This window comes from Penicillium concentricum (assembly GCF_028827145.1).
Source record: "Penicillium concentricum strain IBT 3081 chromosome Unknown utg000002l_segment0_segment0, whole genome shotgun sequence".
NCBI classification, from domain to species: domain Eukaryota; kingdom Fungi; phylum Ascomycota; class Eurotiomycetes; order Eurotiales; family Aspergillaceae; genus Penicillium; species Penicillium concentricum.
The window spans coordinates 1207432-1224468 of record NW_026622755.1 but is presented as its reverse complement, the minus strand read 5'-3'; the positions used below and the strand labels follow the sequence as shown (position 1 = coordinate 1224468).

Here is a 17037-nt window from a genome sequence, read left to right as displayed (position 1 = left end):
ACAAGAAGAATGGCCGATCAAAGCTGGTTATGAACCTGTGGGTTTGGCGGCTTTTAAGCCGCTAATGTGGATCATGATGCGCACAAGAATTCTTATTGGATATTAACTGAAACCATGGAGGAGCTATTTCAAGGCTCTGCACAGCAGTGACTGATGGGATTTAGATTTAGATTATTTGGCCTATAGATAATTATATGACGCACTTGTACTGTGTCCTTGATTTGAGATTCTAATGCCATCCCTTTTTAAATACTTCCCTTGTCCAGTGAGATAGAAGATTCCATATCACAGTCGAAAAGTGCAATACTCAATACTTCTTCGGATGTTTTTTTAAATCTATCATGATGGTAGACCAATGAGGATTCACTGCGAGATGTAACTCTGTTAGACAAAGATTCTACGGTGAACTGCGAAATGCATATCCAGGATAAAAATCAAGGTGCCCCAAGGCGCCGACAGTATATATTCAGACACGGTCACCTCCGAAGAGGGCCAGTCGACCAAAAGAGAAAACAAAAATAAAAGTAAGAATGAAAGTAAAAACAGAACCCACTCTCCCTTCCCACCTCCATCTCACATCTCAAGCCAGTTCTATTCCTTCATCTCGCCTCACTGAGGTCCTCGGAGAGAAGCAAAAACGGTCAAAAAGCCCAGAGGAACACAACAAAAAATCTCCTCCCCGTCGTCCTTTATATGTGTGATACTTCCGTTTTCATTAATCTCACCTCGCTAAGGTTCTCGGAGTGAAGAAAACGGTAAAAACACCAGAGGAACGCCGTCGACTCAGCACCCCTTCAGAGCGCTGCGGGAACCGCCGGGGGACTCACAAGGGCGACAAGCTCCTTGCCACCATGCATGGCATGCCGCATGGTGGTGCTGATACCGGAGGCCGCAGCGGGGTCTAGCCACTTTTTGGTTGGGGGCTGCCGGCAGGGGTAGGGAGACGCGGGAACTGGCTGAGCAGTGGGTGAAGGCGGAGCGGGTAGGGAGGGTCACGTATCCCACAGGGATCGGGACAAACTTGACATCATTGTCGGCAGTCAGGCTGTCGCCGGTGGGCTAGGCGATGCTGGCTCCAGCGCCAGGGGTCTCTATCAAGATGGGGAGAGAGCGGCTGGGATTGCCTTCAACATGATCCATTATCGTCAGGGTTTACTACTAGGGCATAGGGTCGACGAGGAGGCTCTTGAGCCGTAAGGCGTAACTTACCTGCCCGCCTTTCCCGCAGCCACCCGGTGGTGAGGGCCACTTGGGGGTTGTGGCCGCCGCAGTCAAGTCATCGGTGCTATGCCATGAGATGTCAGCAAATGTGCATAAAGACCCTCCAAAAGACCCTCCAGAAGAGTTTATACGGGGACCATGGACTTTAACTTACGGGGTTTCCTCGGTCTTCTTGGGTATCTCGCACTTCTTCAAAAAGAAGAAGATGAACCAACCTCCGCCACCCAGGATTTCTTGTGGGTTGGGATAATAAGAGCTGAATATGTAACCTTATCTGAAACCGATGTCTTGACAGTTGCTGCTCGCCAGAAATAAATATACCGTTGGAACAAGAATTCTTGTGCTCTTAATGGAAATAAATTCAGAGTAGGAATCCTGTATAAGGTATCGCTTGCAAGTAAGGGCGGTAGGGAAAGTCGCTCTTGCCTCAAATTCAACCTTAGTCTCTAGTAATACCTCCTGGGCACCTACAGATAAAACCACATAATCGAGCATAAATTATCTAGTTATAATGCTTTCTAGTGCGTTATCCTGTACATACGACCATAGGGTGTGGAAAACAGGGCTTCCCGTCCGCTCAGCCGTACTTAAGCCACACGCCGGTGAGTTAGTAGTTGGGTGGGTGACCACCAGCGAATCCTCACTGTTGTATGTTTTTATTTTTTATTTTCCCTTTACTTGGGAAATGATCCTTGATTTTAGTCTACGTCCATTGCTAGCTATTCAACAACCATGATGAGGTGACCTCCATTTATGCTTAGTGTATACTACAAATTACACCCACAAGACATAAGATAATCTTGGGACTTTTAAGATGGCAAATTTTCACTTACTCGGTGTTTGAATTTTGTACGAGATAACATAGTCGACTAATAAAATACGCTAACAGGCCAGATCAGATATTTCATGATCATATTTTCTTGCAAACTTTGATGTTTGTATGACTGGCGCTTCTGAGGCTGGGCTAGAGGTTTTATATATTGTACCTAAAATATAGGTCCAAAGCTATTAGCGCCTATCTCATGGCCGACAAGCATTCTGTAAGCACTAATGTAGCTATATCACACTAATAAACGAAAGTCCGATCCACTTTGTCCCGTTATAGGCCCATAATAAGCGCCACATATACTCCGCGCGGATCACAACTTCTGGGGCTCCCGTGCTGTCGTGCATAGCAATGGACTTTATAGGTCCCGAGGACATCATAGAAGCGCTCCAAAATACCTTTGAACCAGAAGACAAGACAAAAACATCTGCAAAATATGCCCAAAACAACTGGAAACAGTAGGTATTCGGAACATCTAAATATCGCTTTTTAGTTACTGATATGTGTTATGTGAAGCTAATAGAAAATGACTCGGTCGCAGATGGCATTGATGACCTGCAAATCAAACCTTTGCATTATACACAGAACTGGTAGAAATCGCAGCTCACCTCGTCACTTTAACATGTTATTACTAATAAGTTATTGTTTTACTAGAAAGAAATTATTACTATCATTATTTCTTTTGACATCTGCCATTCAACCACACACTACTATGTTTTTCTCGTGGATATCTCTTTGAGGACCCCCCAAAAAAAGACATTAGGACCAACTACGAAGAATGTGTGGTGTTGTTGTAAGCCCCTTGTTTATCAGGTTGTGAGGAATTCCAAGCTTTCCGAGGTCAGAATTCCCTGTAGTTGCCTCGCCTGTAATCATAACTAGCATGTTGTGAGCCTGGTGGGTGTCCCTGCATTTATGTACGCCCCTTACTTTCTTGCTCTAGCGTGAGCATTTGTTCTCCCTAGCGCTAGCTCGGAACGGTCGGTCGACAGCGTCTCGGGGGGTTTGGATTTCTTTAATTTAGGAATCTAGGGTGCGATCACGATTGGCGAAGTCTGTCTTTGTTTATCGGTCACCTATGACGAAATAGTGCGGTAGTGACTTTGTTTACACGGTTGATGGCTTATTGAATGTGTTTTTTCCAACCTAACTGCTAGTCGAAGATCACACCTAGTAGCTTAGTGGTGACGGCTGACGGACCTATCTGCAAGCGGAAGTAGTCATCTCTGAAGGCTTACACGCCATCGTTGGTGGTGATAAATATAGTCGACTCCTAGATACAAGGAATACACTTGCTTATCACCAAAAGGGGATGCTGTTAGTACTCTGAAGAAACATAGCTTGCTGTCTTCCATCTATAGGACCTGTCCAGGCTTTGAGGCTTTATATAAAGATGTCTTTCTCTGCGTGAGGAATTCTGCAATGGATATTTCAAGTGAAACCTTGCTCCAGAGGATGTATATGCGCTATCCCGAGGTACAAAGAGTAGCTGTAGCAAACTTGGTTTGGTTGCACGAAATATATATTTTGAGTTGAGTGACTCGCTCTTTGTAAAGCTTCATTCCAAATTTGAGAACACCCACCAGCAGTAAGTAACTTATATATCATGATGAACAATGATTTACTTGACTGGGTTATCTCCATACTAACTCAAAGCCTGGGCCTGACGTTTTTCAAACACCGAATCTACTTTACCTGGACATTACTTTGGATATGTTCGGAATTTTGTACCCTCAAAATTATTACAGTATTTTGTAAGCAGTAAGCAATAAACAACTTGGACGATAGTATGAATATTGACCCGTCACTAGAAGCGTTCTTCTCCAATTATAGGAGGCTACCTGGGGACCGGGCGTTTCATACAGGGACCACGCCGAAGCGTTGGCTTGGTAGCCCATTAGGATTCACATCCATAAGCTGGACCGAAGCCTCTATTCGACAATCACGGGAAATTTATATAGCTATGGCGATATTTTGGAACAGAGTAGATGGGCAGATACTTGACAATATCACAGAGGTGTCGGTACTTCTATGCTCGAGGTCCTGGAGATCTGATAAATGCGTAAAAATTTGACTTGATTAAGCTGAAAATGATCTAGACTATTCGCTGCTCAACCATGAAGAGGAAGATGGCATGAGAAACTATGCAAAGATATGCGTACAGAGCACCATTTCGCCTCCAACGTGCTTGTCATCCCGATGACCGATGTATCACCCGAATGAGAGCAATGACACTATCACCGAAGAAAGAAGCTGTGAATTTAGGCCTCGATGGCACTGCACTGTATGTGATGAAAGCAAGATTAGCTGCTGTTATGACCAAAAGTTTGCGGAGAGTGGTTCTTACGCCCTTGCCAGTAGGGCAGCAAGCAATGGTGTTCTTGCAGGTGGTTCCCTCAGGACCCTCCTCGGTGAAGCCTAAGAAATATATTAGTATGGTTTTGATCTCAGAGCTGTGGGAGAAAGTAACGCACCGAGAATGTTCAAGTTCTTGATCAGACTCTGGGAAGCACAGGCGGAGTCGCCAACGCCGAGCAAGTTGTTGAGCAGGCCCTCGGCAAGAAGGTTGCCGATGATTCCATCGCCGCTGATATCCTTCTTAGGATTGCAGCAGGCGACCTTGCCAGATTGGCAGAGGCCTTCGGCCTGGGAGAGGGAGACCTGCTTGGAGGGTTTTCCGTGGACAGGGGGCATCGCGGCAACAGAGACGGCGAGGGTGACCAGGGTAGCGATAGTGAACTTCATTTTGAAGGTAAAGTGATTGAAAAAAGAAGGTGGTTGAAAAGGTAAGGAAAGTGTTGGTAAATGTGATGAATGAGAAGAGGATGGTAGCTAAAATTCACGTTCGGAGAGTACCCTTTTATATCTCCAATTCATCGAGCGTAAGTGTGATTGAACACACTAAGCCTCCTAGCAGGAAAACAACCCTAGGCTTGGAATGCCACGTACCTCTAGCTTTGCAATCAAAATCAAAATACCTACGCCGATCGATCATTGTTTCAACTGGATTTTACCTACATTCCTGTGCTTTAGATCTAGGGGGTTCCACTTAAGTTCCGAAGGGTCACTGCGATTACTGATATCAGGTAGATCGACAGGTCTCCAGGAAATTGCATTTCATTCAAATCACCTACAGAAGGGGGACAGAGAAAGAAGGGGAGTGCGATTAGGATTTGTGGGTCTCCCTACAAACCTTGCAAGCAGGGCAAAGAGCACCTTCGAAACTGGCCCAAGCAATAGAAAGGCAGAAATTTCATAACGGCTTCGATCAAGCAGAAAATATAATATTTGGAGACGCTTCGCTTGTGAAATACATGTTACCCAATTTCGAGGCTTACTTTCAGCGATCTTTTGGCCGATGGCTTGGTTTTAGCAACTGGGATAGTCTGCACAGAAAGTCGCTAATTAACTTATTTCTCTATTTTCTTGTCATCATTAGCTGGATTGTCTCAACTCTGATTGTCAACTAACATGCTTCAAATTAAGTGAATCAAGTCCTACCTCCTTCGTGGTTGATGTTTCAAAATCAGGCGTCCCTAGCCGCCCCCTAGCGCCTCCCGATCACATCGTCCATCACGATGAAATTAAAGATTTCCAAGATTAGTGCCGATCTGAATGGTATTGTACGGTATTTACCACCAAGGGCTGTTTCCGCGTCTACCCACTATATAAATATCGTTTTGTATGGTAAATAAGGTCAACCCAGAACGCCTATGCTATGCCGTAACACTTTAACATCTACTACACACATAGTACCTAGGTAACCCCCTCGAGGCCCTGAGGCGCTTGTAACTAGTACATCATTAGACCTTGCCAGGGACATTAGGTCCCCTTAGTCTCACTGTAGGCGGATCATATTACCGCTAGAATTAAGCATTTGATCGACCTCCTCGGTAGGCCTGTCCATTATGTAGGTGGCTTGATAGGAATAACGGGGCCATCCAAGGTTGCCAGCTGCGTGGTCTCCCATTGAAAAATAAGTCTAAATCTATAGAACTAATTTTGTTTACCGAATGGGGTAACAAAGGGCCTTGGCACTTCGGGCATGACTTTGTTCCCATCTTGGCGCCATAGATCGCCAAATGTGGGGTGGGTCATGGTGGTCTGGAAAGGCCCAAAAGAATAACTTGATTTTTCTATAACTTGACAATATTTCAGCCATGTACGTGGTGATTCTATCGCGCGTGGATCCGCGCCCCGGAAGCGGAGGACCGGGCTACCCGGGTCCTGGTTTATTAGGTAGAGTTGCATTAACAGGAAGGAACTTCTCGGAAATATCAAGCAGGAATTTAAAGATCCACTCAGAGATCCCTGGGGTTGCACAGATCGAAATCGATGAATGTAGGAGGCAAAGTCCAGGGGTAATGATGATCTCTGATGATCTCTATCTGCCTTGGTATGCCTGTCTTAGATTGGAGAACTAGAATTACGTCGCATACCGAGTCCAGACTTGTTTCCCAAAGAAGGAGGTAGGGTTGTCCAGCCACATTGACATATATAAAGGTGCCCATACCACCTCATTCCAATTCTACAACACTTCACATCCTCATCCAATCAGCCTTCACTTCCTACCAACACTCTTCTCACCACTCCCAACCCAACCTTCATAATGCAGTTCACCTTCGCCACTCTTCTCACTCTCGCCGTTTCGGCTGTCGCTATGCCCTCCGCCAACGGAAGCCCCAAGGGCGTTACCGTTGCCCAGGCTCAGGGACTCTGCCAAGCTGGAACCGTCTCTTGCTGCAACCCCAAGAAGGAAATCAGCGGCCAAGGCGTCCTCGGAAACCTCCTCGCTGAGGGTCTCTTGAACAACCTGATCGGCACTGGCGACTCCGCCTGCACCTCCGTTAGCCTGATTAAGAACCTCAACATTCTCGGTGCGTTTTCCAATCAACCCTTTTCTAAAGCAATATATTAATAAAAATCAGGCTTCACCAACGAGGGCCAGGAAGGAACCACCTGCTCCAATACCATTGCCTGCTGCCCCGCTGGCAAGGACGTAAGAGAACCCCCCACACTTCAAGTTATCAACCCAGCTAATCATTTCGTTCATCATGCATAGTGCACTGCCATCAACGCATAATTTCACTATTGGGAAATGTCTTCTGTCGGACCTCTTTAGACTCGGAAAGCTCATTTGTTCTCTATCTGTGACCTCATTGATCGCCCCCTGAATCTCTGAGGGAGTTTACTTAGTATATCTTTAATAGAATGAACTTTCTGTGATACGAGGAAGGAAAGACATCAATTCTGTAGATACATCCTGGACCTTGCCACCCAACCACAGTCTCAACTAGAGAAATATTGTAACGCAACACATACTACGTCAACATCGTTCCTCTTCACTCAATCGTTCTTCCAGCCTGACGCTTTTGGTGTCTAGCCTCACTGTAGAGCACCGGTACCTCTATAACCTAGTAGGTTATATATATATTGTTGGGTCACAGGCGCTGCGAATCCCGGTCAACATGTTCCACAAGCAGGTGGATCACCTAAAAAAACCAATTATAAATCGCAACTTGATACCTCAAAAACCACGTCGTTCTTTGAATTCATTGTAGATTTATAACTGTTGATAAGAGGTTTGAGTGCCATGTACCAATTTCAATAAAATGAAAAAGCTGTATTGTCGTGATGTTGAATACATTGCTCCGGCATATTTCTGTGATTGTATCATTGTAGCCATATATATATATATCTTGGAGTGCTGGAGATTTCCGTTGTACCTCATACACCCGGAGAATTTATTTGCATTATTTGCACTATAAATCAGAGGTTTCCCACTCAGGTTTGTGTTGCCTTCAACATTCCTCCGCTTGTGCGCCCAACAATACTAACAATCTTTTGAGGCATTCTTCGTGGATTCAAGGTTCGAACTCAGTACCAATGAATCCCCACCTTCTCTAGAATTAGATAAAAAAGTACCAAATCTGACTCGCATGAAGTGCAAAGGTAGCATCAAATACCACTTTGGCCGAGGCCCAAACATCTAAATAAAACCAGGCGTAAAGAATTCCGGAGTGAGACTGGAATGTTGAATCAAGAAAGCCGGCCGGCTGATTGAAGGCCAATGTTGTAGATATGAGTAATGGCTGGTAACAATTTGGGGTCCCAACGGCAGCATCCTTCCTGGTTCTATCACCACGTGTCAGGCGATAAAACTGCCCGAAATTCTGGATTCCATACTTTCGCAATTCGTCTTTCGGGTTTCCAACCTTTCTATTCAATGGCATGGCTTCAGTCCTCCTTCCTTGCCCGGTTTGATGTGGCGTGGAACGCTAATTATATCACGAAGGACTGATACCTACGCCCATCTGTCTCATGTTTTGATCCCAAAGCACTCCACTCGACCGGCGGAGTTGAAGTCAGCTTCCTTGCTTCAACAAGACTACCTAATCTAGCGATATTACGATCGCCGTCAGTTATTATGCCAGCATAGCCTGCCTTGTTGCAGCAAGGGAGCTGATTTGGCCTTCACAATTAGCTGGGGAGATTTGGGAAATGGACTACTATTTCTCATGTAGGAACCGGTCCGAGACAAAATGTACTGAAGAAATTTCCACGTCCAGCTCATCACAGTCAGCTGCCTAATACTTTGGTCTAATGCTTTTGATCGAGCTATAGTCGGACGCAATTATACATTCGGATTTCTATTTGTTACTATGTCAACAGCCTATTGGCATAATCCAGTCTACATCAACGATTCTATGCCACATTCAATCATCCACGAACAAAGCCGTATTGATACAATATGAATTGAATAAAGCACCTCCTTTCATACCCGCACCTTGACAGCGGAACTATATGCCCGTGGGAAGTTCTTCATGTTCTCTGTCACCTCTCCCTTCCGCCGACAGAATTGGACATATGCACCATCATTCCGCAATATGCCTTCTTCCTTTAACCGCAAATATTCAGCACGTATTAAATGAGTGAAGCCCCACATTTTGCTAATAATAACCTTTTGCCGACCAGGAAACTTATACATCGAGCGACGTAGCGCCTCCACTGCGGTCGCACGATGACGATCAACAGTTCGCACGGAAAGCAAGATCTGGCCCACGTTTACTCGAGCCACCTTGCCAGCTGGTTTACCAAATGCGCCTCGCATCCCGGTTTGCAAACGATCCGCACCAGCGACACTCAGCATCTTGTTGATTCGGATTACATGGTAAGGGTGAACTCGGATGCGGATGTGGAATGTCTCTTTGCCCACAACTTTGACGAGATATCTTTTAAGAAAAATGGAGATCAGTCAGATTATCAAGATAAAATTGTATCTCAAGTTGACTTACTTGTTGACACAGATACGTGCAGCTTCTAGAGCCTCTGAACCCAGTTGTTCGTATTCGTTGGACACCAAGTGCACAGCGCACGGGAAGTCGTCCACAGAAGCCTTCTTCCGTCCCAGATCAAAAATACGGATCTTACCCTCTGGGACACCACGGTTAAAGCGTGAGTTGGGGTAAGGCTGAAAAATTCTATCTTAGATGGGATTTATCGTTGTGACAGAGCCAGGGTGATCACTACTAACCTTGTTCTTGCAATACCGGTAGCATCGATCAGGTCTGCGCGCCATCTTTGGGAGCTTGATGAGAAAGTCGTAAGATAGACCAAGATAGAAAAGGGCTGAGTAATAAAAGTGAACAAACCAACTTGTTAAAGAAGTATATCTTAAGGGGATTGAGTTCTCCCGATTCGGGCATTAAGATCCCCCCCCCAATGGCTTCGGGTTCCGAAGGCGGCTCAAATATTTCCCCACACCCGCAACCTTAGATCTACCCGTGAGATCGGTCCCCTATCTACACCCTGATCGGGCCTTGATCAAGTTCCCTAACTGGCTGAACTTGGATAATCTGCACCGTGGGCGTCAAAAAAAAAAAAGATGAGTAGACTCAACAGTCGCTGGCTTGGATGGTTGGCACGCCGTTTGGGTCGGTTATATCGATGCATTACGCCGACGATTGGTAAAATTCCCTACAGGAAAAGCAAATTGTTTGTGTGTGCTTTTCATTTATGTTGTTTCAAAATCTCACCCAAAAGCTAATTTTTCATTCAACCCTTTTTCTTTCAATCGGCCCTTGATTTCCGTCGCAATCACCATCAATGGGGAACCACAGTCATATTCTCGAGCGATGTCGAGAAAAATAACAGCGTTGATGGCACAGCTAGCAGAGTTCCGGCCAACAAGTTTGAGCTTCCCCTGCGCGACATCAAAGGATGAAAGTGGATTGCTATGGTACTGTCGATCCTGAGGTGAAGTCTCCTGAGGTGAATGGACGTAGACTAAAATCAAGGATCATTTCCCAAGTAAAGGGAAAATAAAAAATAAAAACATACAACAGTGAGGATTCGCTGGTGGTCACCCACCCAACTACTAACTCACCGGCGTGTGGCTTAAGTACGGCTGAGCGGACGGGAAGCCCTGTTTTCCACACCCTATGGTCGTATGTATTAGACTGTAGGCTAGAATTTACTATATCGTAGCTAGTAACTGGCCTACTAGTAGCATATCATAGATAGAATGAAGGTGTTGCGGTGGTTAGTTGTATACGAGATGACTTCAGATGGTAAGAGAACCAGAAATTTAGAATATTAGAAAAGTAAGTATCACCGGTACGAGAGATGATAAAAAGCTTCATTTTTGACACTTGCTGTTACCTGCCAGGTCTGTTCAAAAAGAAAGAGTGTATTCAACTAGAATTCTAAGCATGAGGAAAGGAAAGGAAAGGTGAGAACTGAAAGTATTTGTGGGCCCCGCTCCCCGCTTAGTGCAAACACTGCAAACATCCATAGAAGTCTGAATCGTCACACTTGCAAACCGTCTAAGAAAATCGAGATCTCTCCATTTGTATGCTGATGAAAAGCTTCATTTTTGAGAGTTTTAAACGCCAGCAAAATCAGGCTACTTTGATTAACGTATTTCACATGTGAGCTGCGCACACAAGCGAGCTGCGCAGCCGGAACACCATAGTAAATGCGATAAATTACTACTTGATATCTTAACAACGGAGGTCTATAGAGATTTATCCTTATACCTTCTTACTTTCTAGGTGATACCTAGCTTCTTCGGGGATTTTAAAGAAAGTGTGTGACTTGATGATTGTACTATATATATTTCTAGTTTTTAGCAACGTAATTTTTAGTAATTTTTGAAATGATGATAATATACCCTTCTACTTCTTATAATATTGATATGTAGTGCTAATAAGGCTTATCAATGACTATCGACAAATATGGAGATAAGATGAAAACGTAGTTGTTGAGATATCAATGGAGAGAATATCGCATTTACTATGGTGTTCCGGCTGCGGAGCTCGCTTGTGTGCGCAGCTCGCATGTGAAATAAATACGTTAGTTAAGTAGTTATATCGGATAATTCGCTAGGTTGAGTTTTTAACTCCGCGGCACCACTCCTCCCGTATCCTAGAAACAAGACGGAAGATCTTTGAGGATGATATAGATATAGAATGACTGAGGTCTCGTTCTAGCTTTGGTTTCGAGTAGCCAATGATTTAAAAACAAGATAATAAAAAAACGACGATAGCGTCTATGATAATAGAAGCTTTTTAAGGAACAAATTTAAAAAAAAAAAAAAAAAAAACACAATTTGGGGTGGCTGTGGCGAGAGAGATATCAGTCCTGGAGGAGTAGAGGTACTACCCGCCTGGGGAGGCTTCATATCAGCTCGATGGAAAACCGAGTTTTTAAGATTGAAGGTTGGAAAATTTTCAGCTCGCTCAACCCAAGTAGTTTGATTGATATCATAGGCATCGAGTGATTAATAATTTATTTCGGGTTCTTATCTAAGGATAGGATTTTGTTAAATCAAAGTAGGGGGTTGCCTCGTCGGGTAAAGTCAGTTGCCTCGCACGTCTTCGAGAGCATTTCTACGAGAACAGGCATTGACAGACTTCAGCTTTAATATATCCTTTGGCTATTTTCTCTTTACGCATCTCATATATAGAGCTTCTTGTAGATGTATATCGAAAGTAATATATGTGACTACGTATATTATCTACTTAATCGCTTTGAGCAAGGGACAAGGGACAAGGGACACTCAAGGTATTGCTCGCAGAAGCTAGCCGAGTTGATCTTAGCTCAGACCTGTAGGACAGCCACCAACAGCCCAGCCGGGCTAGCTCAATCGGTAGAGCGTAAGACTCTTAATCTTAAGGCTGCGGGTTCGACCCCCGCGTTCGGCTATTCCTAAAAACCAAACCTGAGATTTCTTTTTTTGAATGCCGAAGAAGGCCGGGACTTCTTTTGGGACATCGATAATGATCGAAGCATGCCTAGGGAATCTTTTTGTTGGGCTACAGAGGGAGAGAGGAAAAGTGCTCGGGGGAAGAAGTATTAAAGCCGAATGGCTTGAAGGTGGAGTGCCTTAACTGATATAACACCCTAATTAGATGGCACTGCTTTACATGGAGCGGGTAGAGTGGCGGATGTTAAAAAACAACCTCCTATATAGTATAGGTGTGGGCTGCTTAAATCCATGGCCAGCCATGCAACAATAGGATACATACCATGTTACATTCCACCATGTACCTAGATATCTGCCTATCAAGTCTGCTCGTTCCTGATGATTTAGGAAAAGGGGGTACACTGGTCATAATTGAGGGTATCATCTATGAGATTTTCTAGATAATGCTACTCAGTGGATGCTCTTGATGTGAAAAGAACGTGATGCGTTCACTATTTATGGGAAGGATTCAGGGTAAATAGGTCAACCAGTGTACGGGCGACTAAGTGTGCCACCCGTGACTTAAGTATTATTGGTTAATATTGCCAGTAGTAATTTAGTCATCCACCCTTACGTCTAGAGTATATAGTCAAAGTTGTTGCCAAGAGACCATGTAGTTTCCAAGTCCCAGATTTCTTGCCATGTAAAACGCCCAGCTTCGGCATGTGTGTCCGCAGCAAAGAGTGGGTATATAAATAAAGTAGTTATAATGCAGGTAATGGCGCTTAATTTTGTTAGTATCTCGGCATTTAGGTTATATATCGGGCCTAGGAGGCTCACATCAACACAGTCACAAACCAATGGATTGGACCAGATGCTCTTCTCCATTGCTGAGGCCTGGTGAGACGTTGATATCTCACTGCCTGTCGTTGTGGTTCCTGTCCTTCCGGACATATTGTCCAGTCCTTCTTCATGCTATTCAGCGATGCCCAATATATGCCTTTCGTAGTCTTATCTGGGTCCTCTAGGAACGAAGCTATCGTATCACCTGACGTAAGGAGAGGAGTTGATCGAGACTTATGAATTTGGGCCGCTAAGAAGATTGCAATAACTTTGACGAAGGTGGCAATAATAACCGTCACAGCGATGATAGGGTTATAAAACAGTTGGCAATTGCATTTTCCCTCGAATGCCAGGCACTCCGTGACATGAATTGTGTCGGCATGAATTGTGTTAAGGTAGAAGTAAGGGTCAGACACGGGTGGGCATTTATGATCCTGTATGTTTTCTGTCACAGACGGAATTACCGAAACTTCTCCGGAGTTGTTCCAGTTCATGATTTCAAGGACGGACTTAGTTCCGCCATCATTTATACTTCGGTTGCTTGTTAGGAGAATGATCCCCTTATAGACGGGTTGGCCAATGGTCATATATATCTTTTCGTAACATTCCTCGGCGGAGATGCTCTTGCTCTTTGATCCTTCAACTTGAAGAATTAGTTGGTTCCAATCTAATACTTCATTTGAAGGCATATATTTCGGATGTGCGGAGATCGTGTGTATCGTAAAACAATTATCTAAGGCGGGAGTCGTGAGATTTCGCACGTCCTCAGGCGTGAAATCATGCGGGGCGGCGAAGGCCTAGTACTCGTTGTAGTTCAGGCTCTCAAATATGAGTGAGTTATAACTAAGGCGACATTCTGTAAAAAGAACAATAGGCATACCTCCGTACAATAGGTGAAGCGGCGTGGCAGTAAGTAGCAAGACTATCCACAGACCGAGTCGGGCGTACGATATCGCGAAGAGATTTCTGAAACTAGAACATCCAACGTCAAGCCAGCGGCGTTTTGCGTGGGCAATGTCAATCTCGTCTCTAGTTGGGGCGACAAGGGTCTGCATGCAATAATTGCTCGTTGCGAGAGTACAGGTGCTGATAATGTTGATTATGACATGGATACCTGTGTTCCACCGACCTACCATATCACATGAACCGTGATATATCACTTTTGAATTCGAGGATCCCCCTCTCCCTAGGAATTTAGACGATAATCCGCCAGCCACGGAAACAAGTATGAGATTGGATAGTAGGAGGCCGGTAGTCGCATATCCATAGAGGTATACACCTTTAATCTAGGATCTTGATTTGTTAAGACTGTTATTTTCCAAAGCATGTGCTAGAATGCCTCTGTGTTCGTCGGTATTAGCTGTTGCTTCGCCTAATATAGGAGTGACAAGAGTCTGATCATGGGTGGTTCACTCTTTTGCCGTGATTTTTGAGACGGAAGATAGCGACTGTTGGCTGGGAAGTGCGAGGAGCTCGGTATCGTGTAGATCGCTGTCTGCTGCCTCATCGTAGTGCTGAGAAGGGGCTAGAGAACGAGCCCAGGCCAATATGTTGCGTACTTCGCGCTTCCCCGGCAAGGAAATGGGGATTTTCATTGCAAAACACTGGAAGGTAAAATTATGCTGAGAGATGAAGGTGGGGGATGGGGGCTTTTCTAGTTGTTTTTAACTCTCTTGGCAAAGACTCGCGATCCCTGCATTTCATCGTGGCTGAGCACCCGATCAACTAACCCATTCTGTAAGTGATTGGCGACGAGGCTCTTAATTATAGAGAAGGGTGACCACACCTATTATTAGAGCGACTGCGCAAAACAGCCTCTATAACACCGCACTTGGTTGAGGGGCTGTAACTTACTGATAAGGACGAGATCATGCCTTCACGGGTGGGACAAACCAGATGTGTCCGATTGTGCAGGCGTAGTTGCAGGTGCACAGTGATGAGTGCAAAATATAGAGGCAGAATAATAGAAAGGCAAGAGAATGGGACGAATAGTAGCGAAGACGGGTCTTCTATGTTGGGAGTATTGAAGGGAGGTTACGTGAATATTGAGGCGCTAAATCTATAAATACAAAACTAACTTGAAAAGGCAATTCACATTATCTATCTCTAATGATAGTGATGTTTCCTTCGGCTCTTTCATCAATGAATCATCATGATACTCTACCAGCCTCATCAGATCGTGTGCATGATCTCATACTCTAGGCCATAGTAATCCGATCCACCAGCACAGCACCAGTCGCGATCCTATGCGACAGCATGTCGGGACTACAAGCAATCCGAAATCTGAGTAACAAGTCAAGATTACGAATCGCCCACGCCATCTTACTGGTACCATAGTTGAAGCCGAACTAGACTTTGCGGAGGCGTCTTAATGGTTCTAAAGTCGCGCGTCATGAGGACAGCCTAATAGCAAGAATAACAATTGGCTAGGACAGGCCTTAACGAGGCTCTAAATTCGTTGTCAGGCAGTGGTACGCCCTACATGTCAGATAGTTGTAGTAGCCTACATATCGCTTAGCGCTCGAGCAATGAATTTTCCAATTAACAAAGCCCTGGCGTGGCTGTGCACAGATGCGAAGAGATAACAGTTTCGGAGCCTGTAGTCATACCCAACGACATATCACCATAGCACTAGCAGAGCGGCCTACGCGGTCAATGCGCTCTCCCGGAGGATTTTCGCCCCCTCCCGCACACCGGCGCACCATCGTCACACCCTCTCTATTATTCCACACATACCCTGGGTGTGCGGGAAGGGAAGAACACGTCAGCGGTTTAGGGGTGTGTAGGATATTTAGGTGAACGGGCTGAATGAAGGGACTGAAAAGAGCAGGGCAGCAAGAGGGAGTATCCGAACGAATAAAAACAAAAGGTAAAAAACATACAACAGTGAGGATTCGCTGGTGGTCACCCACCCAACTACTAACTCACCGGCGTGTGGCTTAAGTACGGCTGAGCGGACGGGAAGCCCTGTTTTCCACACCCTATGGTCGTATGTACAGGATATATCTCTGGAGAAAACTATAGCCGTAAGCCAATAGTAAAACCAGGCTAATTCTCCATATGAAGAGGCTCTTCTCCCAATATACGTTCCCGAAACTGTCTTCTAGAAAAACAATGCGAAAATCCACCGGTCGGAAACAGCTAGGAGTTGACAGAAGCAAGTTTGGAAGCATTTTAAGCGTTGTATCTGCTCTACTTGGGATACCGCTTGATCAAGGTACAATTGACAATTTGATACGCTCTTTGTCTAACAGACTGCTTGCACTGAGCAAGGTAGCGGGTATTATACTCAATATCAATTTACTTGGATTTCTTGCCCAGTTAGCTGTATACTGATGGGAATTTTATGCATATTTGTTGCATTGTTTGGGTAGATATAGATTGTTGAAAGTAGTGATATATATTTGATGGAGTGCAGCTAAATCCCGATTCTTGTCGCATCGAAAGACCCCCGCTTGAGTGCACGGGCATTTTCCTGAGGCAAAAACGTGTAACGAGCTAGCCTGCGATGAGAAATTGTACCGTAATAGGATTATGCTTCGTGTTGTGGACGGAGGCTTAGGCACCCCATTCATGGCCTGAGCGCGGATTACCTGATCTCTACTCCAAGCTTTTATTCGGTTGTCTTGGCTTCATTAATGTTCTCTTGGCCTTTTACATATGCTGCCGTACTTAATTATACTTGTTTCTCCATCCTACCCGCCCGGGATATTTATTTTACCTAGATATGTACTTCTAGAAGAAAGATAGAGCAAAAAATTGTCTACAATTTGATACAAGATTTTACACGCTGGGCGAAGTCACCTAACAGTAAGAGTATACATAGCCAACACATACTATGTTAATACAAGTTTCCGTCGTCCTATTTCACTTGTACTACATTATGTTTGACTCACGGCAATTATATTACTATACAGAACCACGGCCCAAACAGAACAGACAGGCAAAAGCAAATAACAGA

At 44.8% G+C, this 17037-nt stretch overlaps 5 protein-coding genes across 5 annotated transcripts; 2 read left to right on the top strand and 3 right to left on the bottom strand.

Moving 5' to 3' along the window:
* Nucleotides 1–530: 530 nt before the first annotated feature.
* On the top strand, nucleotides 531–905 carry N7517_004041 (uncharacterized protein; the record flags this gene model as incomplete). The annotated part of the gene is made up of 2 exons (XM_056721771.1): nucleotides 531–695; nucleotides 735–905. 2 exons carry the CDS (start codon nucleotides 531–533, stop codon nucleotides 903–905), a joined length of 336 nt encoding a protein of 111 aa, XP_056578021.1.
* A 3403-nt stretch (nucleotides 906–4308) lies between these two features.
* N7517_004040 (uncharacterized protein) lies at nucleotides 4309–4792 on the bottom strand (the record flags this gene model as incomplete). Its single annotated transcript, XM_056721770.1, has 3 exons — nucleotides 4309–4329; nucleotides 4395–4465; nucleotides 4522–4792. 3 exons carry the CDS (start codon nucleotides 4790–4792, stop codon nucleotides 4309–4311), a joined length of 363 nt encoding a protein of 120 aa, XP_056578020.1.
* A 1864-nt stretch (nucleotides 4793–6656) lies between these two features.
* Nucleotides 6657–7130, top strand: N7517_004039 (Hydrophobin; the record flags this gene model as incomplete). The annotated part of the gene is made up of 3 exons (XM_056721769.1): nucleotides 6657–6924; nucleotides 6976–7046; nucleotides 7110–7130. 3 exons carry the CDS (start codon nucleotides 6657–6659, stop codon nucleotides 7128–7130), a joined length of 360 nt encoding a protein of 119 aa, XP_056578019.1.
* Nucleotides 7131–8822: 1692 nt separating this feature from the next.
* Nucleotides 8823–9626, bottom strand: N7517_004038 (60S ribosomal protein uL16; the record flags this gene model as incomplete). Its single annotated transcript, XM_056721768.1, has 3 exons — nucleotides 8823–9279; nucleotides 9343–9518; nucleotides 9582–9626. The coding sequence occupies 3 exons, from the start codon at nucleotides 9624–9626 to the stop codon at nucleotides 8823–8825; spliced, it is 678 nt and encodes a 225-aa protein (XP_056578018.1).
* A 4859-nt stretch (nucleotides 9627–14485) lies between these two features.
* N7517_004037 (uncharacterized protein) lies at nucleotides 14486–14671 on the bottom strand (the record flags this gene model as incomplete). The annotated part of the gene is made up of 1 exon (XM_056721767.1): nucleotides 14486–14671. The coding sequence occupies one exon, from the start codon at nucleotides 14669–14671 to the stop codon at nucleotides 14486–14488; it is 186 nt and encodes a 61-aa protein (XP_056578017.1).
* Nucleotides 14672–17037: the final 2366 nt, after the last annotated feature.